The 24,074-nt window shown below is 43.7% G+C and overlaps 6 protein-coding genes across 6 annotated transcripts; 4 read left to right on the plus strand and 2 right to left on the minus strand.

The window, feature by feature from the left end:
• Positions 1–7: 7 nt before the first annotated feature.
• JR316_0005363 (uncharacterized protein) lies at positions 8–1,353 on the plus strand (the record flags this gene model as incomplete). Its single annotated transcript, XM_047891123.1, has 7 exons — positions 8–317; positions 375–501; positions 558–789; positions 847–915; positions 970–1,076; positions 1,134–1,221; positions 1,276–1,353. 7 exons carry the CDS (start codon positions 8–10, stop codon positions 1,351–1,353), a joined length of 1,011 nt encoding a protein of 336 aa, XP_047750884.1.
• Positions 1,354–1,518: 165 nt separating this feature from the next.
• JR316_0005364 (Deoxynucleoside triphosphate triphosphohydrolase SAMHD1-like protein) lies at positions 1,519–2,874 on the minus strand (the record flags this gene model as incomplete). Its single annotated transcript, XM_047891124.1, has 7 exons — positions 1,519–1,706; positions 1,762–2,059; positions 2,112–2,254; positions 2,315–2,445; positions 2,510–2,581; positions 2,656–2,721; positions 2,780–2,874. 7 exons carry the CDS (start codon positions 2,872–2,874, stop codon positions 1,519–1,521), a joined length of 993 nt encoding a protein of 330 aa, XP_047750885.1.
• Positions 2,875–4,262: 1,388 nt separating this feature from the next.
• JR316_0005365 (Deoxynucleoside triphosphate triphosphohydrolase SAMHD1) lies at positions 4,263–6,517 on the minus strand (the record flags this gene model as incomplete). The annotated part of the gene is made up of 13 exons (XM_047891125.1): positions 4,263–4,365; positions 4,392–4,719; positions 4,778–5,120; positions 5,176–5,318; positions 5,372–5,496; positions 5,546–5,608; positions 5,654–5,719; positions 5,766–5,839; positions 5,891–5,902; positions 5,953–6,122; positions 6,176–6,270; positions 6,323–6,359; positions 6,415–6,517. The coding sequence occupies 13 exons, from the start codon at positions 6,515–6,517 to the stop codon at positions 4,263–4,265; spliced, it is 1,662 nt and encodes a 553-aa protein (XP_047750886.1).
• Positions 6,518–6,929: 412 nt separating this feature from the next.
• Positions 6,930–14,824, plus strand: JR316_0005366 (uncharacterized protein; the record flags this gene model as incomplete). Its single annotated transcript, XM_047891126.1, has 19 exons — positions 6,930–7,062; positions 7,112–7,260; positions 7,309–7,575; positions 7,627–7,702; positions 7,758–8,002; positions 8,058–8,377; positions 8,432–9,144; positions 9,198–9,902; positions 9,959–10,181; positions 10,237–10,568; positions 10,618–10,745; positions 10,798–11,740; positions 11,793–11,929; positions 11,982–12,614; positions 12,669–13,112; positions 13,174–13,420; positions 13,470–13,900; positions 14,345–14,438; positions 14,775–14,824. 19 exons carry the CDS (start codon positions 6,930–6,932, stop codon positions 14,822–14,824), a joined length of 6,270 nt encoding a protein of 2,089 aa, XP_047750887.1.
• Positions 14,825–15,206: 382 nt separating this feature from the next.
• On the plus strand, positions 15,207–17,414 carry JR316_0005367 (Cytochrome P450 monooxygenase 197; the record flags this gene model as incomplete). Its single annotated transcript, XM_047891127.1, has 10 exons — positions 15,207–15,586; positions 15,639–15,720; positions 15,773–15,850; positions 15,897–16,281; positions 16,355–16,422; positions 16,483–16,522; positions 16,578–16,588; positions 16,646–16,825; positions 16,886–17,188; positions 17,262–17,414. The coding sequence occupies 10 exons, from the start codon at positions 15,207–15,209 to the stop codon at positions 17,412–17,414; spliced, it is 1,680 nt and encodes a 559-aa protein (XP_047750888.1).
• A 2,750-nt stretch (positions 17,415–20,164) lies between these two features.
• JR316_0005368 (Fumagillin beta-trans-bergamotene synthase) lies at positions 20,165–21,371 on the plus strand (the record flags this gene model as incomplete). Its single annotated transcript, XM_047891128.1, has 4 exons — positions 20,165–20,332; positions 20,384–20,768; positions 20,825–21,150; positions 21,207–21,371. The coding sequence occupies 4 exons, from the start codon at positions 20,165–20,167 to the stop codon at positions 21,369–21,371; spliced, it is 1,044 nt and encodes a 347-aa protein (XP_047750889.1).
• Positions 21,372–24,074: the final 2,703 nt, after the last annotated feature.

The following is a 24,074-nucleotide window of genomic DNA, read 5'->3' on the forward strand; positions in this document are numbered from 1 at the left end:
AAGCACAATGCTAGTCGACTCGTTCATTCTTCCCCCGTCGTTCGACTACCCTTTGTTCATTGCTGCCAAACGTTACCGTTTGCCAGGTTTTGCACAAATCGAGGCAAACCCTTTGGCACAGACCCTCGTCGTTCTTCACTCGACGAGCTTCCACAAAGAAACTTGGGAGCCGGCCTTGGAAGACCTGTTCAGGTATGCCTCGCAGCCAGGAAGCACCGTCCTCATCCGCGAGGTCTGGGCAATCGACTGCCCAAACCATGGAGAATCCGGACATCTGAACTATCAAACACTCAAGGACCATCCTGATTATACGAACTGTTCGTGTTTCCTTCCATTTATCCCAGATTGGATCAAGGAACTAACAATATTCAAAGTCTCTTGCGAGAAGTATGCCCAAGCAGTTCATCGTTTTTTGTCCGCGGGTCCTACCCTCGAAGCTCGCGTAGACTTCACGCAAAGGAACCTGACTGGAATAGGCCATTCCCTCGGAGCAAATGCCATGTATGTTGTTTTGTTTGCAATGCATCCTTTGTATAACGACTCCAAATGGCTTTCAGGTTGCTGCTCCATCATATCATGCCGGTGTTCCGATTCTCCAAGCTCGTCATCATAGAACCACTCGTTAGTCCCCTTGGGTCGATGCACCTTGCCTCACTTGCGCAGAAGCTTGTCAATAGGGCAAGCCGACGACGTGAGTGCTGGACAAGCCGCGAAGAGATCAAACGGTCTTTCCTTGTTCAAGGCAATAGCTCTGCTCAATGGGACATGCGCGTTCTGGACTCCTTCGTCGTAAGTCAATTTGACTTCCTGTACACGTCCTAATGACCAATGAATATACTTTCACAGACACACGCTTTTCATCGGAATCCTTACGATAACCTCCTTCACCAAAGTTGCACTATTCCGCAAGAAATTGTCAGTATACATGTGCTTCAATTCACTTTACGCTAACCTAATTAATATTTTAAGAGTATGTACCTTGACGAAGCAGGAGGCGTGGCACCATTGATCGACCTCGACCGGATCTGTCATTCTATTCCTGTTCACCTTATCCTGGGAGCCATTCCCGATTTTATGTGCTTCCTTTCTTCTAGGCTCACTTTCAAGGCAGCTTATATTTCTTTTTTTTCAAGACCTACATACTTGCATAAAGCATTAATCGACCCTGCGTCTGGCCGACGCTTCGCCTCCATTATAACCATGGAAAACGTTGGACATTTGGTAATTCTTAGTTTCGTTTCGAGAGTAATACTTATACTCACAGGCTCTTTATAGATACCTCAAAAGGCACCTACTACATTGGCCTTGCATATCTTTAATGCGATATCCACTTATATTCCTTCTAGAATGTAAAGAAGGTGGTTTTCCAAATCTAAATTGGTGCCTTGTTACAAGGTCGCTATGTACAAATTTACCATTTTATCAAATCTCGGTTCTGAACTACTTGTTATGGAAATATGTCATTTTTATCCTTGTAAACGATTCCCATTCTGATTTTGTCCTTTCCGTAAATTGAGTTTAAGCACTGTCAATGGCAGGTGGGCTGGATTCGGCGACTTTGTGCTCAATAAAGTTTTCTTCTATTTGTTTATATCCCGCCTTCACGACCTCCAGAAACTTCTCCTGTTTCACAAAAACTAGAAGAAAATGTTGGCAAACAGGTTCTTGAGGATCGTATTGGCCAGTAGACCGTGCACTATGAAAATCTGTAAAGATTGGTTAGGAAGAAATTGAATAATGCAATGTCACAAACACATCTACCATTCAAGTTGTCCCGGCTGTAGAATTTCAGTATATCCATTGGGTTTTGTTCCCCCATGCCAAAGTGTCTTGAAGAGAAATGAACAATGATGTCCGATGGTTGGAGGACAGATGCAATTTCCTGATCCTTGGAATCCATCTTTTCTGAGCATAGGATGGTTGCCTCCGCAATTCTATCGGGAGTGACATAGGCTCGAATTCGTGGAAAGTCAGAGCACCGGATCATTCTTGAACCGGCCTTTCTGTAAAGATCCCTTGAGGTAATCCGTTCGAGAATTTTTCGAGACTCTGCCAATTCCTAAAATCATAAGATGCCATATACTTCAATGAGAGCAGGACATGATACTCACTGGACAATCAGATTCTTTAATTTGTTTCATGATGTGGTCATCCAATGTGATGTATCGTTCAGGGTCATAGATAGCCTCTGAAAGCTTCATATAATTGTCCGCTGCGATGAAAGCATCCCCTATCATGTAACCAATGGCCGTGACTAAGACATTTCGGTCAGAAATACATATAAAGCTGCCTAATAGGTTGGTTTTAGTCGTACCTGTCTTGTGGTTGTATAGATTGTTGTGCAAGTAACGACGATGCAGGAAAAACGTTTCGACTGTTAGTATATCCTTGTCGATATAGCATATATGACCTGTTTGAGGATCCACCCTGGCGCCCGATAATAACCTGACCAGTTCGTAGTGATGAGGTGGGGTTGATGAGATCCGCAATGCAATACCATCGCACTGACCTATGCAGTGACATGAGTGAGACCATCATTCGCATATTGAGTACTGCAGTATCACGACAAAGATAATCAAGCCTTTGTAAAGATGATGATCCCGCAATTAATCAATGCGTACGAATTTAGAGCAACCACACTAGTGCAGAACTTACTTGTCGACGTCGAGACCATTCGTCTTATTTGCAATAATATCAAACAAAAACTTTTTTTCATGGGGTCTGAATAAGGAGGAAATTTCAGCAAGAATTAAGGTGTTCACACAGAGGTTGAACTGACGTTCGGGTATGGTCGCCTGCTATAAGAGCCTTGACGAAGTTTTGATCCTCCAGACTCATATTAATCTTGTTATTTTTAATGAGTGAATCGAACATCATCTCCGACCCTTCCTCATGGCACCATTTATGCGGCCCTAGGCTAGTAAAACATCAGACATTGGTTCTGATAACTAGGGAGAACAATTGAAGGCTCACACTCTGCTAATAAATAAATCATCCCAGACATGGCTAAATGGTCCATGTCCAAGATCATGGCAGAGCCCAGCAATCGCAACACATGCTATATCGCGCGAAGTGATTCCTAACTCTGGATGTCGGCGTTGTAGTTTGGTAACAAGTTTCCTCCCCAAATTTGAAACACCTTAACAAAAAGGTTGCATGAAATTCTATCCTTGAGATGAGGTATAGGATTGTTGGCTTGCCTAACGAATGTCCAAACCGAGTGTGATTTGCATTGATCCATACATAAGTGGTGGCTCCAAGTTGTTTGATTTCGCGTAATCGCTGAACTTGGGGACTTTCCCAAAGATAAATAACACAGAAAACTGTTGTTTATTCTAATGGAAACAGTACCTGTCAAGAAAAGGTACCAAATAAGAAAATACTTTTACTAAAAACGTTGGTTAGCCGCAAATCACGACATGAGAAACGAAGAGGTTTGAAGTGCTAACTCGGTTTATCATACAGAGAATCGTTGATCTCACGACAATGAATCGGATCATCATAGTCCCAGAGGCGCAGAAAGATTCATATTGAAAGCTTTGCGTGTAATCCGTTCGTTTTCTGATGCTGATGCAGGGTGGACAAAGAATTGGACAAGTACGAATTCAAGGTGGTGGCTGGCTCGGGATTTTATGCTAAAAATGCCTAGGCCCAGCAGAAAACTGGTCATAAACGGGCACCAACAACATTTTTATGGAATAGTCTTAGAAGAATCAATATTCAAAAAACGCCAGAATGGAGAGAAACTTAAAGTCAATGCAAAGAAGATGTTTGAGCCGCAGTCGTGTGTAGAATGCAAACAAGTTTTCAATGTCCGCATGCTTCTGATCGGGAAAGTGCCAACGACACCACGACAAAGTCGCTGTCGGTGACTGTTCCAGCATCATCATGGTCTTGTAACCCAGAAATCCAGAAATTTTGAAGAGATCCCGATGACTTGAGAACAAGGTCGAAGGCAGGGGGCAAGATACACGATGGAGGGTTATTACTACTATTGCTTTAAAAGTTGTAAAAATATGTACAGAGCTATGTAATGAAGGTATGGCAGTCATAATATGATACAGGATGGAAAGTATAAAAATGGGAATAGGTTGTGGTGTGTGTAACTAATCTAGAATGTCAAGATGCATATGAAAATGATGTAAAGTGTGCTAATGTTCTGTCTATAATAAGGAAGGAAATGCGTAACAGAAAACGACTGTGTAGGTTGAGAGGCTGATATCATATATATGACAAGCGAGGAGTGTATGGAATATCAAGGCTTATGATGCCTTTCGTTTCTTGTTGGCAGTGCTGGAATTGGTCAAAATCATATCCTCCCTTGATCGCTTACGTCCCTTGATTTTCTTGCTGTTCTGGGTTGGACTGGCAGGGGCAAAAGAAGGAGAGACCGTCGTAAAGTGATTATTTGAAAATGGAGTGGTTCCAGATCCGAAGGTGAAGCTTGAATTTCGAGACATGGGTTTTTGGTGTGGAGGGGGGCTTCAGTGATAGGTGGAGTGAGGGCTCTTGGGTCCGCGACAGCCAATATACCGGCCGACTGATTGAGTTGGGTACCCGAAGGACTACTTGTAGCCTGAAGTTCGGCGAGTATAGCGCGATATCCGGCTTGGACGAGACCATAGAACTTTTGCTTCTTGGTGTAGACACGCAGGACGACTTCAGCGAAGACAGGTGGCATCAGGTTGGAATACACGCCGTTGTCCGCATTCATACACTCTAAAAAATGAAATATTATTGAAGACAGATGAGTAAGTAGACGGCATGTAGAACTTACCATTAAGCTTCCGCTTTGTGTAGAATTTGATAAAATCCATTGGGTTCTTCTCTTTCATCCCGTAATGCATCGCTGAGAAGTCGACGATAACGTCTTCGGCTCTGAGGGCCTCGGCTTCTTCCAAACTGGATATCGTAGAAGAAGAGTCCGATCTCTCCAAGCCAGGCGCACCCGAGATTGACTGGTCAAGCACCAACTTTCGAGCAGCTTCGACGATCCTTTCCGCAGTGACATGTTTCTTGAAGACATCGCGCATATGCCACTCAATCACTTTGAAATCCACGTTTCTGTAAAGTTCGCGACGCCGAATCCGTAGGAAAATCGCCTGTGCATCTTTGAGCCTCTAGAGTAAATGTTAGCCGAGGAGAACATTTTCAAAAAGAAAGCCTGAGACGAACTTCGTCAGTAGAGGCTTCAATGCGGGACATAATTTCGTCGGTGAGATAAATATATCTTTCGGCGTTGAAGACATCTTCTGCAAAGTGCAAAACTTCATTGGCCAACAAAAGTGCATCGATGATCATATATTCGATGGCCTTTGCTATAAGCTAGAGTTAGATTGCTTGTGCTAGGGTTCATGTTGTTGAGAATCACCTGATTTATGGTTGTAGACTGTTTTATGTAGTTTGAATCGATTGTAGCAGATTTCGTATATGTGATTGGCATTTTTAATCTCATACGTTATTTCATCCCCAATCACTCTCGCAGAATGGACGAGACTACGTCTGTTAATTAGGGGAACGGTATAACTGAAAAGAAGGAACTTACCGAACAAGAGAGAAAGAGATTGGATCACCAATCATGTGGCTGTCACGCGTAATGTAGTCGAGTCTGAAAGAAATGAGTATATGTGCGCCGAAATATGAATGAGCTCACTTGTCAACATCAAGGCCATTCCGTTTGTTTGCAACAATGTCGAAGAGAAATGGCTTTTCAGACGGACTACAAATGATCAATGGGTATCCAATTTGTGAATACGACGACATACGTTCTAGAATGGTCTCCTGCAATCAATGCCTTCACAAAAGCCTGATCTTCGACGGGCATAGGGATCTCGTTTTTCTTTAATGAGAGCGTCAAACATCATTTCCGATCCTTCCTCATGCGTCCCACTCCTTTCCTTTCCTGAAAATAGTGTAAGGCATGTAGAAGCCAACAAAGGGTGTCTTGCTTACAAGGCGACCGGTATAAAACATCCCATCCCAGACGTGGCTCCAAGGACCATGACCAAGGTCGTGGCAAAGGCCAGCGATCTCGACGCAATCAACATCTCGATCCGTAATTTTCAGCTTCGGTTGATTGTTCTTCAGATGCGACGCCATCAGTCGGGCGAGATAAGCGACACCTTGAATAAGAATTAACTGAGGCAAATTGGCCGCGTATGAAACTATGTTTCACCTATACAATGCTCGAATCGCGAGTGCGATGCCCCTGGCCAAACATAACTAGTTGTCCCGAGTTGTTTAATGCTCCGCAATCTCTGGAATTGCCTCCTGTACGTGTCGTTTGGTATGAATATAGTTTCCTGAGACGGAAAAGACGTACGTATCAATAAAACGCGACAAAGTTGGCGATATGGGTACTGAATGAAATCAAAGTCAGTACTACACCGCTGTCAAAGAACTTCATCACCGTACTATGGTCGTGAATGGGATCCTTGATTAGGCGATCAATGTTAATCTCTTCGTCATCAGAGTGGTCCGCCTCATCGTCGAATTCCGGAGAAGAGGACCTTGCCATTGCCACAGTACTCCTGCGAGACAAAGGGGATAACGGAATGCTGGTGGTTTGTGAAAGAGGGCCTTAATCGGGAAATAATTTCTAAAAATAGGGGCTATTTGGCTTCGTCCCCTAATTAATACAAGTTTGCATTTTGTCATTGGATGAAGCTTCTAGTTAGATTTTTTATCTTTGGGAAGTCGTTGCAGTGGCCAATTTCATGTCTTAACCAGCTGATCCCTCTTTATACAAAAGTAAAACCTCTCAGCGTAACTTTATATAGGTCAGTAAGTTTGAACATCCATTTACCGTTTTATCTGAATTCTTCTTGGTGTTTTTTACCTGCCTTCACCTCATTGCCGACAGTATTCGCTCATCTAAGCATTTGCCCCGCAACATACTTCATATTGCATTCGTTCGATAAAGAATCATAATGCCCATCAAACGTTCCTCAAATGCCGACCACCCCAACAAAAGACCTCGCGTCGAAAGCACACCAAAGTTCACAAATGTTTCTCAACTGCGTGCTGCTTTAAATGCAGATGCTCCTGAAGAGGTGACAGTTGGTTAGTGGATTATTATTGACATATGAAACTATTTCAATGTAATTCACAGCTCTCACATCTTTACGAAACCAGTTAACGATCAAACCTCAAGAGCCAACGATATTGCCTCAAGATGAGCGATTAGTTCTTGTGAGGGAATGGATGGAGACTTCGTCAGGAGCATACGATTTGCTCATGCTATGGGACAAAACGACTGTCGTATGTTCTCGTCAGTTTTCTTGAATCCGGTGTCTGACAGTTTCATAGCGTCAGGCGAACGTGATAGCCCTCATTGTATCAATCTTATCCTCCATCCTCACCCTTTTGTCTTCTCATTACAACAACCATGCTTTGGGACAACCTATCATGAAGTCGCTACTAACTCCCAGCCGCTTGCGACACCTCAATTCTTACATCGGAGGATCAAACAACGAATTAGTGATTGTTACATTGAGGTTATTCAATGTTATGTCGTCTTTCGCCAGTGGTCGAGACAGAAAGTCAGTGCTGGAAGGTTTTGGATGGGAAATAAAGGTATTGCATATATCCTTCGACCATTTCAGTTACTTATCGGACTTCTTCTAGTCCCTCCCTAAATTGCTTAACATGCGAAGAAAAACTCACGGAGAATTAGACACTACTAACCCACTTTCAAGACCAGGTAGGCTTAAGATGCGTTCCTTTTTTAAGTTAACTAACGAGTAATCATTTTGCAGATATCCGAACACTATATATCCAATTCTTACTCTCTTTTGTCGACGTCGACAATTCCTCTCAGACAAAATCGCTTTTTCTCGAGCAACATCGCGAAGCCTTTCTCGCTATATTCAAAGGCATAGCACAGGATCATTATTCGTTCGCTAGACGTGTTCTAGAAGTTTGTTGGGCTGGAATATGGTCCGATTCCAAACTCAAGCGCACGCTGAAAGTGGGGTTATTCAACGAATCAACTCTTGGTCATGTGAGTTGGCACCGTTGTCGTTTTTAAACTACACCGGTTTACACTACCTCGATAGATCATAAAACTCTACGAACGTATTCTCCCAGAAGGAGACGATGAAGATCAAATTCCTGCCGATCTCGCCCACCATTTCCTTTTAGCCATTTGCACAAGACCTGGGACTGGCATTTGTTTCAGAGACCGGGGATGGTATCCCAAAGAGTCTGATCCCAACGAAACTGTTTCGAAAGATGATGAAGATGGAAAACGAAAAAATTCAAAAATCTACAATAAAATCCTGGCCAATCTTTTGAAAAGCCTTAAGGTGAACGAGGATTCAAGACAACAAGAGTTAGCTCTGAAAATTCTTTCTGCATGTCCGGAACTAGTCGCTGGGTGAGTTTGACACCTATCACTTTATTGACAGAGTATGTATTGACAATTTGTAAGATACTGGTCCGCAGCCGCACTGACACTGGAGCCACGTCTTGCTTCCAAGTGGATCACAAATATTGCAGTCTTTGGCAGCATCATTTCGCTACCTATCCCATCTTCAACCTTCTATCTGCCGAATACTCAACAATATCAGCCAACTCCACCACCCTTATCCATCATCATCGAAAGCATACTTCCTTCCGTGAACACTAAAAACAACTTTTCCAAGGGCCTGCAGTCACCCTCGGGCCTAGTTCAGCATTGTACTGCCTTGGCATTGACCAGATGCCTGGTGAAATATCAGACCGTGAAAGGCCATTTCAGAAAAATTGCCGCCGTGTTAGAGGAAGATGAGGAAGAAGGGCAATGGTACAAACGTTGTCGGGACTTGGAAAGAGACGTTCGCCGTCGCGTTCCGGATTTCCAGGTTTTGGTAGCTTTTTCTCAACAAAAAGTGGACCCCAAAGTTCAAAGCAATCCAACCAAACTAGCTTTGTTGGCAGAAAGTGCTCAGAGATTACTTTGGCTATACCATCGTTGCTTACCTTCAGTTGTCGCTGAAGTTCGCTTTGACGTTGGAAAACTTTTACAGGCCTTCTCAACCGATGGCGATAAACCTGAATTAGCAGACGAACCCGAAGCATCGACCCGACTTTACCGAATACAGCAACTACATACATTAAGTCTCCTCAAAAATAGTGACCAGTTCGTTTGGACTAGCAAAATCGGTAAGTGTCATACAGTTGTTACAATGTTCGTAGCGTTTATTTATTTGCACCAGCACTGCTCTCGCAAACTCCATTCTATATCTTACTCTCCAGTTTATCTTCCTCGGGAATACCTGCTATCCGGATAGCCATTACCTCCCTGCTTGAACACATTCTGTCTCAGAGCATCTTATTCCAGGAAGACTCTGACGAACCGGATTTATGGCTGAAGGCGTTGCCTGTGAAGGGTCCCACCCTTCTTGGGTCCGACGATTCCTTATTTCAAGGAGAGACAGAGGGTGTTATCACCTTCTTTGATGAATGTGTTCAGCGTTGCTTGAAAACACCTTATCGTTATGTTGAGGCACTACACACATTGATTCATCCTTCGAACACAACAGCTGGTCCTCCTGAACGGCTCGAGACCTACCCCAGTCCTCTGCTGATGACTTTCGTGGAACAGTTGGACGCCAAAATCAACAACAAATCACTTCAGCCGTCTCAAATATTTGGTGTCGTGACGTTCCTTCGCAAGCTTGTTTTCAACCTCACTAGCAAAACCACGGACCTGTACTTTTTGCGTCAGTTTGAATCCAAGCTTGAGACAGTTCTTCGCACGGATAGGCTTGAACCAATTCTTTCCAAGTCCTTATCTGTCATCGAAAGAGAAATGAGCATATTGCGTCAGAATTTATTATTCTCCTCATTTGCCCCACCCGTCCCCTCAGATCTCCAAACAAATGACGAATATATCGCCCGCTTCGAAAATATGCCCGTATGTGAGTATCCAAGTTTTATGTTGACCTTCAAAATATTGTTGACTTTGATATTCTAGCTGATGTGAAAGAAGTGCGCTTATCGAGAACTTTGGAATTGAAAGAGTGGTTGCGTTCATCGATTTCGCCATTGGGAACGGATGATTTGTCCCGTGTGTTGGCCATTGTATTGGCGCAGGAACCTTCATCCTTGCCATCTTTCCTCGAGGTTCTGATTCCAGGACAAGGGAATGTTTGGGTAGCATTAAATTTGCAGTTTAAATTTTCTGAGCTCCGAACGCTGTGAGTTTTGCCACCTCAATATGTATTCATAATATTCTAACAAGTTAAACCGCAGTTTGCATTTCAACATGCTGTATATCAATACCTCAGCGGCCGAGATCGTTGATGAGAGCTGCCAAACCATCCTCTCAGATACTATATTTGTGGCAACTCCCAGATTTAATGATGTTGTGCGAAACGTGCACCTCATTCTGCACTTCATAGCTTCGTCTCGGGAGAATCCTGCTGTTCTCAAAGGCCATCTTAAGCTTCTTGCGCGTGTTTTGAAGACAGCTTCTTCAGTTATTTCGCCTGTCGATTACTCTGCCCTCAAGGAAATCATTTTCGCTCATCCTGGGGGTCTCAAAGATTTGTTGACCTCCAATTTGGCATCAGAGGTACTCGAAGGTATGCTTACATATACCTTTGACGTGTCGATTTTCCTGATTTTTTGCAGGAATCGTTTTTTTACTCGAATCTGCGGTACAATTTGCTTCAGAAAGCGACCGGATTCTGCTTTCCGATATCAGTGGATATTGGTTCAATGCTATCGTGGCAGATTCTAGCAATCAACTTGGAGAGTCGGTGAGAGCATGTTTACAGCTCAACAAAATGAACATTGTCTCATTACATACAGGTTTCCACGGCAAGGATCTGGATCAAGTATCTCGAACCAAGCCAGCTTTTTGACCTGCTCGACTTTTTGGAGCATAACTTTAAGAAAGAACAGTCTAAACGTGTTCTTATAGATGTCGTTCTGCAGGTTTTGGGTTCCATGGGAACGCTTGACTGGCATTCAGAACATACTTTGGCGGAACGACTACCTCAGTTGGTTTCTCTTCGAGATAGTATGCAAGATTCGGAATTGCTTGAAGGATTGGTTTCTGTGGCAATTGAAGCTTCATTGCCCATCGGTGTGGATGGTTGCTCCGTGGTCCCATCCTCAAGCGATATTGTCGACGTTACTAGGCGAGCGGTTGGACGGTGGACTCAACATAAACGGTCTCTCAAAATAGAACTGGACATCCGGTCGTTCCTCAGCAAGGGCAAATTTTCGACGTCTACGGCCAAAACTGTGTGCGGGTTAATGTACAGGCAACCATACCCGCATGACATTTTCATTGACTGGTTCAAGACTGCCGATTGTCTTCAAATGGACGATGAATGCTCCATACCGATTATACACGCTTTCTTGGACTCGTCAGACTTCTCCGCAGGATCTCCTGTAGGACTGGACGTATGGCAACCCTACATCCCGAAGTTTATCGCTGCAATTGCGCGGTCCTCCAGCTCAGCAGTTCTCGGCCATCAAGCACGACAATCTTTGGTTGATATTGTATCCATTTTCAAATCAGAGCCAACCAATATCCTGTCTATTCTCCAAAAAGAATTTGATGTTTTGCCCGGGAAGGACCTATCGCCAGAAATTATTCTTACAGGAGCCATGTTGGCACATGTATTGCAATTGAAAGACAATGTTGCTGTTTCCAGGTTGTTGGATCGATCTATGCAGCTATGCATAAATAAAATCGCCGAAGATCCAGAAGCATCAGGACTGTCCCGTTTTATGGAAGAGTTAGGTGGGTGTTTATTTTAGTTGATCTATTGGGCAATACTTAATTTTTTCAACAGAATATCTAGTTCAACAGGCTGGCTCTTCAAAGGCCCATCTGGTAGAAACATTGCTCACAGTCATCATTCAAAATTGTTTTTCCAGCGTTGCTGCCATCTCTCTTGCCATTTCATGTTTATCTTCCTGTTCATTGAAGGTATGTTCTGTGAGGTATGCTTAAAACTGCTTTCTGATTTATTTTTCGTTAGCCCCTAGTCGTCAATCGAACGCTTCAAAGCGTTATCCAGCACCCTCATTTCTTTAAAGTTTGTTTGAGCTCGTCAGCAGAGTTATTTGGCGTTCGTGACAAACTAGTGGATTTCCTTTACCGATTGTTTCATCTCCATCCAACAAATACCTGTCAGATCACACACATCGAACCACTTATCAAAATTTACCGAGGGACATTATCTCCTTCCGACCTCCGTATCCTTTCTGTATTTCAGCTTTTCGAAGTCCAGAAAAAATTATCAGTTGCTCCGCTTCTTGCTCGATGGTCATCTAATCCCATTACTCCATCACATACCGCACTGGAAGCCATTCAATCGTTGGATCCCGTCATCGTTCTCAAAACATGTCTTAACTTCCCGCGCTGGAGGTCTTTGGAAGACCAGTCTAAGATTTCAATTGAACCACACGAAGCTGGGTTGTATGATCCTGTTTTTTTGATGTTGCTTTTTAGCCAAGTCCTATCAGAAGAACCCCCAACCTCTGCATTTGCTTGGATCGAACTGTTTAGGACAAATGTGGCATCCCTTTTTATCCGGGCACTCTCGTCAAAGGATGTTCACATCCGCGATTTGGCTCTCTGTCAAGTCGTTGCCTTGTGGAAACATATGCAGGTTAGTAAACATTTGTGTCATTGTATGATGTTTCATCATTAAATTATTATCTAGACTGCGGACTTGCAAGAAAAACCTCATGTTTTACACCTTCTTAACCTTCTAAAAGATTTGATGCCAACACCTGTATTCAACAGTCTCACTGAAGTCGATAACCCTCGTCGCCTACCCACCTATACGTCATTACTTCTTATGCATGCTCTTCGCGCGATCTTCAATCCATCAAACTTCGTGTATCCCATTACTGCTCGTTTCCTGCTACAAAGACCTTATCTCGACACCGATGACGTGCCAATGCTCTATGGGCTACTGTACAGTAGCGCTGATGATAGCTGGAAGAAGGAGCGGACTTGGATTATCAAATTTCTGGCCGATGGCATGGTGAGCTCCGAGGATTGGCGTGTTCTGAAGAGGCGACATACATGGGATTTGATGGCGAGTTTGTTTCAAAGCGCCAAAGAGGATGAAGAAGCTTCGTTGCGAATGGCTATAATCGAGGTTTGATTGTTTGGAACCTTCCAATTGGCAATGGGCTGATGTTTATGTCATTGCTGCGCAGGTTCTGGCAAACTTGACGTGTAACATGCAGGCTGCGATGTCGTTAACCTTAAAGTCGGCTTTGTTGCCCTGGATTGAAATGCAGATTTTGCAATCATCCAGCAAATCGGAAGGGGTGGAATGGATCAAAATTCTCGAAAACATTCTTGTGATAGTTGATGAGAAAAAGATTGAAGCCTCGACCAATGGCGAGTGGAGGGTTATCATCTGCAGATGTCTTGTTTATCTCATCGACATCGAGAATTGCTGTAAGTTCTTACGCGACTCATTGCTTACCCAACGCTGATACCTTGACAGCCACAGCGCTACAAACCTTTCCCCACGCTGTCCCAGTTATTTTACGTCTCTCGTCTCTGGGCGGACCCCCTCTTTCAGAGCTAGCCAATCTGTTGGACCTGGCTGTCAAATGCCTTGAGAAGTTCGAACAGAATATCGAATTCGAAGACAATCTCAACGCACCCGGAGGCAGTGACTTACAACTACTACCCTGTCCTCCCCACAGGTCGGTTACTATTCATCAACGATGGTCACACACAACGTCCTCGGTATCCGGCGCGAGGAATCTTGCCTCTGAACTTTTGGAAATGCTTTGGAAAGCATCAATGTCGATGACTCAAAAATGCGATGCTTGGGATAAATTGACGCCGAGATTATTATTGATGAACACTCTCCGCCACAAGAGACGTTCAGAGAATATTGATGTAGCTGAATGGGCGAGAAAGGAAGTTGTACGGAATTTGCACATGTAGGCAGCTTGTAGGACTATTGCCAAATCACGAAAATACCTACCCTAATGCATTGAACTCACGTGATCTGTATAAAAATCAAATGTTGATCAGGCAACTAATATCCAAAACTCAATCAACAACAAACCGTTTTCTTGCACTGTTATCATGCCAGTGGAACGAGTTATTGTAGAACTTCCTCACCACCACCACTCTAGACGAGGTATAGACCACAGATGCTCTGTGACCTCTCGATTTTTTCCCGCTAGGGATCACCAGCCAGTGGCCCCTGATCCTGATGACGAGACCCTATCCATCTACTATCCAAGAACATCTGAAGATCGTGTAAAGTTTAGGACGAAATCAGGGAAGGTGAATTCTTGCGAATACTCTGATGCTCTTCTCCAGCGTGGCCTACACCTTCATTAGAAACTTACACCGCATCAGTGGGCCGTCTACGACTTTGTCAAAACTATCCCAAAAGGCAGAGTTGCAACCTATAAAGATGTTGCATACGCTGCAGGAGGATCACCTCGTTCAGGTATGGCTTGTAATATATATGGACCCTGTCACATGCTCAATCATCCTGTATGACCGATAGTTGGAGGTGCTCTGCGAAACAATCCATTTAGTCCCTATGTGCCATGCCATCGAATCATTGCCTCCAATCTGTTTGTAGGCGGATTCTTTGGCGAATGGGGGAAGGACCATAAAACCGGTACTCGCTATAGTGACAAGATTTCTTTGCTTTCTCAGGAAGGGGTTCAATTCGACAATAGCGGGCATTTATTGGAAGCTGATAATGTTTTGTGGAGAAGATGATAAGCACCATCAATATTTTCATCCATCATATGTCAAGATATGTCACAGTTTGCAGACAATAATGCACCCGATCCCACCAAACTACAGCCGTTGTGGGCAGATTAATCATGTATAGTCGTACGTTATTTCTGACAATGAAGGAGCCTCTAATTTCTATCGTCCTCAAGGCTGTAGTAGCACCTGATCTCACATCCAAAGGATTATGGGCATATCGTTCCACAAAGTTGATTAATTTCTGTCACAGGAGCTGAACATACCAAATTCTGCCCGTCGCGTGAGGACGTAAATAGCCCCAATGCCGGAATGTGCGGATGTCAAGGCAAGCGATAATGAATACCGAATAGGGTGTGATACATATCCGCCATATTGACATTCCGCCGGTAAAGTCATTGAGGGCCTTGCTGAAGGTGGGGACATGGGTGTTCCGACTTATGCTGGACTATATAAACCTCCTTGTTTTGTGTGTCTTCCATAAGTTAACCCACTCATGGAACATTTAGTTTCAGTTTGTCTACTCCTCATCCTCCTGGCAATTGCCTCGCAAAGATGGGTAATCATGCCGGGTTTTCATAGCATCCTACTTCGTGGTCCACCTAGGGACGACTTCTTGTTTGGAGTAATGCGTCTCATGCGCCTATCCACACATCCTAACGTTCTTTTTGAAAACTGGGCGAATAGATATGGGTCTACTTATCGCATACCTCTCCTACTGGGATCCCATGCCATCGTTGTCAGTGATATGAAAGCTGTGACGCACATATTTTCCAAGGACACCTACACTTACGTACGATCTCCTGGGTTCAGGGCCGTCATCGACCAAGTCATTGGTCGCGGTCTTTTGTGGGTTGAAGGTGACATCCATCGGCGGTAATAAATATTCTACATTCATGAGCTCGTGAACTCATTCTTTACGACGCAGGCAAAGGAGAACTATGAACCCCGCATTCAGTCCTACAGTGATCAAGAGGATGACACCGGCATTTTACGACGCTACATATAAAGTTTGTCGTCATCATCTTACATCGTCTCTGTTTTAATTATCTTTATTTGTAGCTGAAAAATGTCTGGGACAAAATGCTGGATTCAAACGCCCCCAATGCGGCCGTAGAGGTTGAAATGCATGAATGGCACGTAGCGCGCATCAACATCTCTGTATTATACTGACGCCTTACTGCAGGACAATGAAGCTAGTGTACGTCTCGCTTTGTTCCCTGGTATAACGGTCAAGGGCAAGCTGATCCATCACTCCTATGTGCTTAGACTGGATACAATAGGCACCACTGTGTTTGGTTATCATTTCAACTCTCTCGAAGGAAAGAAATCGGCCGTAGAAGAATCCCTCCGGATCTACAACACCACCATCCCTACCACGTTGGGAAAACTTGCATTATCCTTGTACATGTTTCTCCCATGGGTCGGGAAGTTACCAACCAAGCGAAAGCAGCTCAACACGAACTTATCTGAATCGGCACGTGAGATGCTTGAAAGTATCATGGTAAATCAGAATCAAGACCAGGCCCGCGATTCTCAGATACTCGATGAATCGATTGTAGAGTTGTTTGGTAAGCCCTTCAGTCCTTTCATATATCCAGTCAATTCAGCCGATGACTTGCAATCTCTCACTTGTGCGCTTAGTGAAAGAGGCAGAAGACGACGGCGTTGACCTGCAGTCTCCGGAAGGAAAGGAAGAAGTCCTGGCTAAGGTAAGTATGTCCTGCGCCCACTTCCCTCAGTGTCGAGCTCAAAAAATTGTTGCGTTGTAGATGAAAAATCTGCTTATTGCTGGATCCGATGCTCCTGGAAGTGAGTTTGCTTTCAGTATCAATATGTTAAATTACTGATACAAATTAATGTACAGTAATTCTTGTGGTATGTTTTCTGAGTGACCGTCGAAGACGACGAGTTTTATGATCAATCTGCCTCCAGTGGGCCTTGATTGAACTCGCCCGACATCCAGAAATTCAAAAGCGAGTCAGAGAAGAAGTCATGGCCACTCCGGGAGCAGAGTTGGAATGGCGAATCCTTCAATCTTCTTGTCCCTTCCTAGATTCAGTTTTATCGGAAACATTGAGATTACATCCGACTGTTGGGGAAACACACCGCATGGTGGGCTTTTATCTACTGGCCAGCATATGAATTATTGACACGCAGCTCATAATCAATCAGGCAAACGAAGATGACGTCCTCCACTTAAAGGAACCTATTCTCGACTCTTCTGGACAGCTAGTGGACTGTATTCACATACCGAAAGGAACAAGCATCATCATTCCTAACCATTACTTGAACTCTTCCACATCGATCTGGGGTCCGGATGGCCTCAACTTTAATCCTGAGCGGTGGATGGGGACGTATCTGTCGAGGTCGGGCGATGAGCCTAATGATGCGATCTCTGAGAGGCGTCGACTATGGACCTTCGGCGATGGACCCAGAATCTGTGTTGGGAAGGCCTTCGTGATGGTACAGTTAAAGGTGATTTTCCTCTTTATTATCTATTGCTAGTTTCTCATAACTTGACTGACTAAACCATTCTAAATGTTATAAGATTGTACTGGCAGTTCTGCTACGTCACTTCGTTTTCGAACTGCCTCAAGGCCCTAATACGCCATTGGACTTCCACCTGTCTCTCGTCCGCCGACCGAAGGTAAAGGGGATGAAAGGAGCTGCGATGCCATTCCTTATTTCCAGAGTCGACTGAGCCTCCCTTTAAACATCTAAGCGTCAAGGATGCTGACTCACTAATGACTGTATGACTACTAGCGGGTTGTAATGTAAATTAAGGAGTTTTAACTCTTGTTTTGTTTGTTGTATGTCCTTCGTGATCATGATAATTTTTGCCAATTATATGATGGCACCATTTTCGCTTGTGAGCTCAAAATGGATTTTGTCAGTCTAGATCTAAAATGACAATGTCGGTAGGTCGGAATGCTCAGGCTGTCAACGTTTTCGCTCAAACTAAATTGTTTCTGACTCCGAGAATGGGGATACGGCATTCGACGGGCGCTTACCCGGTACGACGTGACCAAGGCGGCCCGGTCATATATGTAGATCAGATAGCTGCCAAAGCCTACTGGAGTAACCTACTTCTTTCTGCGTTTCTTTGACTCTGCAAGCTTGAAATAGCATATGATTGATAATTTAATAGTATTTGTCCTCAATTGGGGGACACAGGATGAGATTATCATTCACTGCGCTTTTCGCTCTTCCGAAGGGCAATTTCGGAGCTTTGAACAATTTCGTTACAGCATGTGCATAACGCACGTTCAGAGATAAAATTACAGTGATGGCGGGATTTTCAGTTTTAGAGCATATCACTCGGCCTGTTGTTCATTCTTCTCGCCCCCGAACTGATTCTTATCTCAAACGCCGGTAGGGCGATAAGAGCACTGCACACGCCGAATCTAAGACGTTCCACAAGTCCATTTCACTAGGCTGCTTGAACTTAAGGGTGTTTTCCAGTGTCCACCGACTCAGAGTCTTGGTAGGGTAGGGGCGCAACAGCAATTCTGTCACCATCCGATTTTCAATTACGTTTGCACCGCAAAATATTCTCTTGTCCCACAGGAACATTATACATAGAAAACTGACCCAGGTGACAAGAACTGACGTCAAGCTATACGTGTAAATGATTTAATGAATCACATTTATCATCAGAAGAACGTGTCTATATTTCCAATGCCATGCATCTCGCAGTTTTTGCATATACACTGAACAAATCGGTTGAGAAGATCATTGATTTCACAAAACAAAAATTCCACTCAGATGAGCTCAGGACCAGGCTTTTAAAAAGATCGTTTTTGTATCACCGAGAGCATGCCTGAGTGAGTAATGCCTACTGCTCTGCAGCTGTACCTATCTATTGAAATCTTATTAAACTTCACATTCCTTGAACTTCGGACCTTTCAGTTTTCACCAAGTTCCCATTTGGTTCTGACTCATGGATGTAATAAACCAAGAATATCTCTGACATGTCTTCGCCGGTATTGTGTGCTTACCTTTTGATTAACGACAGATAGAAGTTTATGTCAAAGGAAGAGAAGAACGCATTGCAAGATTCTCGCTGCCGCGATATTCATGCGTTGCGTTCGGATGTTTGACCTTTGAGTCTAACTCATCCATCGTAATTAAAATTGAGAAAGAGTATTATATTTTGAAGTGATATTTGACACATATTTCTCTTGACAATGAGGCCTAGATTGAGAGCGATTAAACTACAAATTTAGTTGATGCATTAACGGACGGTGGGTGGAGGAAATAATTTATCCACCTAAATTCTATCTACAAGTCAGCTTTGTTTTGTAAACATCTACCTGGAGCTGAAGAACCACCTTGGTTTGTTTGCTCTTTCGGATCAATTTCTGTTTCCCGCGCTTGGTCTAAAATAAATCTGTCCCGCAGGCAACGCGCCAATGCATAAGATTAGTGCCAGGCCGAGTTCTCTCGAGTTCCTTTGAGCAATTCACCTGGATTCTTGTTATGCATGACACTGAAGCGTAAAGACATGTCGGTCGCTTTTATACTTTTAAATATTAAATCATACAGTCGACGTATGCATTGCCTTGGATGAAGGAATTTCTAGTCCTGCTCGTTAATTGTTCTATGCTGATAAACTTCCGTGCCATAAGCATATTCTGTAAATGAGCAAGAGATCAGTATCAAATTAAGCGTAGCGTTGGTTGTAGCAGGCCAGACTGTAGCGGTGCAACGATTTTATGTAATGCTGTGGGAGCCGGAGTGCTCCCTTGGCGTGGCCAGATCTGGGATCTCGATCGATGAGTGCCATCAATGTACCCGAATGCCTATATTTATCGAGGATTTGTTTGACAGACGATCACCTATTTATAGACCATCCCAGATGAAGCGGGCTGAAGTTAATTGAGGGATAAGATCAAACGTAAAAGGGACTTAGACCTAGATTAACTTACTACCACAGGTTTTTGCGAGTGCTCATAGATTTCTTCGGGGTGCGGGACCAGTTACTGCTATCTAACCGTGAACTCAGCTCGGTGTATTGTGAATCAGGGTGTGAATAAGCTCCTAATTGCTTATTAAATTTGTAACAGCGTACGTAGTTGGAAGTCGTATTGGATTCAAAAATATATGAAAATTAAAATGCTGGGTTTAACACTATGACTGACCAGCTTTGTTCTGTAAATTTTGAAAAAGACTCGTCTTACCAGCGCGTGATGACATAGTATATCACAGCAACCAACTTTGGAGATAGCAATCCTTTGCGATTAAGGAATATTAACCCATCATACCAACACCGGCCATGGGCTCAAATGCCTGCCCGATCACTCTACCTGGAATGTAGCATGCAAACTCTTGTCTGGCAATACGGCGAGATCTCCAACAAGTCTCCTCATGTTTCTCGCCGACATGGATGTATAAAAGCCTGCAATCGATAGCAGTTGTTCAACATCCTAACTCACTTCACAGTCACTCAACATGGCTTCCACTGTCTCGACCATTGTAAATTATCTATCTTCTTCTAGTATTCCATCACTCTCTAGTCCTATAAATGCTCTTAATCAGGCCGCCCCTACCCTCCCATATAATATTTTTACGCTATGGTTGTTCATCAAATCAGACATTGTTGGAATTATCATGCCAATTGTACGTTCATTCTACTTCGATGAAAATACCTATTAATCATCGACTTGCTAGGTTGCTTTCGCTACATTTATTACCAGCAACACCTCACCGATAAGGGCCGCCAAAGCTTTCACTTTCGTCACACTTCATCTTCTCCAATTCTGCATATCAAACCAAAGTCTCTCTCCCGAAGAGGATGCGAAGAATAAACCCTGGAGACCTATTCCGGCCGGGCGCTTGTCGGTCAGGAGTGCATTGATCTTGCGCTGGTTCATGTTGCCGGCATGCCTTTTGTTATCGGCAGCCTTCGGCGTTCTCGATGTCGGTATTGTGATGTCAACGGCAATTTTCTTGCACAACGAGTGTGGCTACGACGCGCACTGGTTCCCAAGAACAGCCCTTAATGCGATTGCATACACCACATTCGATACTGGTGCCATCCTTATTTCATTGGGAGGTGAGTAACTGTTACTCGCGTTCTCAGGAGCAATTACTAAGCCCTTTCTCTGTAAGATCGCGACAAGATTTTCGAGGCCAAAACTCTCCTGCCATTGGTTATCAATGCTTCGATCATCTTGACCACCATCCATGCTCAGGACTTCCGGGACCTCATCGGTGACATCCAAGAAGGTCGCAGCACCATTCCGATTGTCCTTCCCAAATCCAGCAGGGCTTCTATGCCTGTACTCCTGGTAGCGTGGATGGCCGTCCTCATGGCAGTGCACCAAGAGTGGAACGTTGTTGACTGGGCAGCTTTGGCTCTCGGCACCGTGGTCGGCCTTCGCTTCTATTTCATTCACGAGGCCGCAGCGGATCAGACCTCATACACTTTATACAACGTCTGTCAAAGTATCTCTCTCATATCTCCAATTCCCGGCTGACATATCCCTTTCAGGTCTGGCTGATTGTCGTTCGAGTGGCACTTGTCCTAGCTCAAGATAGTATCACCTCGGCTGGGCCGAAAGCCGGGTGGATTGATCTGCTCCCCAATGAAGTGGGAACCCAGTTGTTCAAGCAAATCAATACCACCGGCAGCGTCTTCCCCAAGTTCGAATTTTAAAAAAGCACCTCCATTCATTTCTCCTAGACACATGTGGCCAATAGAGCCTAGAACACGTAAATTAAACAATGCATACAGCCATTGCTATTCCATCTTTTACCTATCTATTTAGCTAGAGTTGTTGTACTTTAAAAGTGGCGTTAGGATTTAATATAACTTCATCATCTCCACCCTCCTCATTGGTTCATAAATTCAGCCAGCGTCAGAGTCACTAGACAAAGGACATGCAACTTTGAGAAAGCACAGGTACACAGGATTTCTATCAACTTCGGTTCGAAAATTCTACAAATCGTCAGGAGGAGCAGTGTTTCGTTGAAAATTCGTCAAGATATTAAAATATTGTTATTCCATTGCAAGGTCTCATGGCCGAAATCTCGCTATGATGGAGAGTTGAACATGGCCCACGTGTATCTCACTGAAGATTCTGGGACTCTGCAGATACTGTTCGATGATGACGAGCAAATTAGTGAGTTCCCAAAATAGATTACCGATGCACATCTCGGAACCGCGTCTAAGTTTACACTATTAGTGTTGCAGAGATCATAATTGTTATGATGGAAAAATTGCTCTGAGAATGTAAAGGCATGCCGACGCCCGACTTGTCTCACTATCTGCGGTGTTCATACAAAAGTATCCATTTATCCGTTCCAAAGGCCTTATTTTTTCAGTGTTGTAACCTCCTCTCCTTGGAATACCCGATTGAGTCAATGATCGCACAGTTCCCGTTAATGAACATATCGCCAAATTTGTGTCCATGTTTAAATCATCAGTAGGCCACGAGCAGGCGTCAACAAGTATAAGCGGGGATATGAACACTATAAGAATCTTTATATAGATGTGTATCAACGCATAAGGTGTCAGGCTCAAAATACTTTGATGCGTGATGTGTAGCGAACTCGGCGTCGTTTGATCTGGAGATAGCGCAGTGGGGGAAGAAAGACGTGATTTCACAATGGTCTCCACCACACCCGCTTTTAGAGTCAAGCCGAACAGCATTGTTGCTGCTCCTGACATTGCGATCGATGAATGGATGTAGTGAAGACATACCGAAGACCGACGCGTCTCAAGGCAGGCCGAGAGGGTGGATTCATCAGCAAAAGTGCTCGGATCCCCAAATGCCTTGTCAAGGCATTTGGAGGCGTCCAAAGGCCCCAATGCCCGAAAGGCATTGTGCGGTTCGTAACGAGAGACTCCGAAGACTGAAAGGCTTCGAATTATTTATTCCAAGGAAATGATTTAGGTAGTACTAAATATAGCCAAATCATTTGGTTAAAATTTGAGAGTGTCCGTAACATTTAGGCAACATTTGGGAGTCCCAAAAACATTTGGCAAACATTTGCCAGTGTTTAAATGTTTTACACTGTTCACATGGTTCCTTATTTAGTGGATCCCTCAGATTATCATAGCAAGTAAAAAGAACTTGTTGCATTAAGAAAACTTATACTACAACATGACTCCAAAAGGTACAGAGAAGCGAGAAAGTGGGTAAATAACAAAATGATGCTGAGATGATGTCATCAATAGATGTTACCCATGAATTATAGGAGCTACTTTGGTTGCATGATGTAAGCAAGGTGTGTGTGCAGAAGTGCGCATATACTCACCTAAAAGTTTGGGAACTAGTGAATAATTATATACCAAGCCGGATATCCAGTAGATCTAAGGCAGAAGGAGAACGGTCTACGGAAAGGCAGATACATGGTCAGTTGAGGATGATCTAATCAGAAAGGAAGTGGCAGAATTACCTGTGAGTTAGATTCAGCTATGATATACGAAGACTTAGAGTTGAAAAGTCCAAGCCCAAGTCCCACCAAGCGTCGCCGGAGTAGTGAACATGAGAGTATGTGGAAAGAAAGAAACGGGGGTTGAAAGAGATTATTATGCACAAACAAACAAATATTTGATCTCCGATTCACTCCGATTCATGCTGATCGCATTGTGACTTCGTTGACAGTCGAGAAATTGTACAGACCGGGTGACCAACTGTACAGAATTCTAATTAGAACTAATGTGGCTGTATAGCCAGTAAATTTTGGTGTGGATGAATTATTTCATCAGCATTTGAAAGTCCTGTAAACATTTCTCATAACCGAAGTGTAAAACCAAATGTTTTGTGACCTCTTTTAATTTTGTTAAATGATTCCTTCAAGGTTGCACAGTCTACGAATTTTTTTTTGTAAATTGTAGTTACTAGAAATTATTTGGTGCTTGTTTTGTGCTTCAAAAATGTTTGTGGGGCCTCCAAATGACCACCAAATGATTTGAGTGTTCCCAAATGTTGCCCAAATGTTTTGCGTGACATTACTGTGTCACGTAAAACATTGGCATGCCTTATAAGGCTCCCAAGGCATTTGGGGGTCTGGTCACTTTTGCTGATGTTGCATGACCAAAGATTCGTACCAACTTAGAGTATGGCGCCCATGGCATTAGTTTCTCGGTTTTATTACTACACAGGCTTTATATGTCTGTGGCTGGCTATTTTGCTCTCGACCCCTCCAGAATGGACCTGCGGTGGGGCAAATTTTCATACGCGTTCAGTCATTGTAAACACCTGTCAACGAGATAGTGACGCGCAGGAAAAGGAATCAGATTCTTTGAATAGTCTATCAATAGATGATCCAATAAAATGCGCTGGAATTGATACTCGAGAGTTTACGCGACGACGCGGAGTAAGGCAGAGTAGAGTGTCTGCAGTGTAGTTTC

The sequence above is a fragment of the Psilocybe cubensis genome, chromosome 4, assembly GCF_017499595.1.
Source record: "Psilocybe cubensis strain MGC-MH-2018 chromosome 4, whole genome shotgun sequence".
Classification (NCBI taxonomy): domain Eukaryota; kingdom Fungi; phylum Basidiomycota; class Agaricomycetes; order Agaricales; family Agrocybaceae; genus Psilocybe; species Psilocybe cubensis.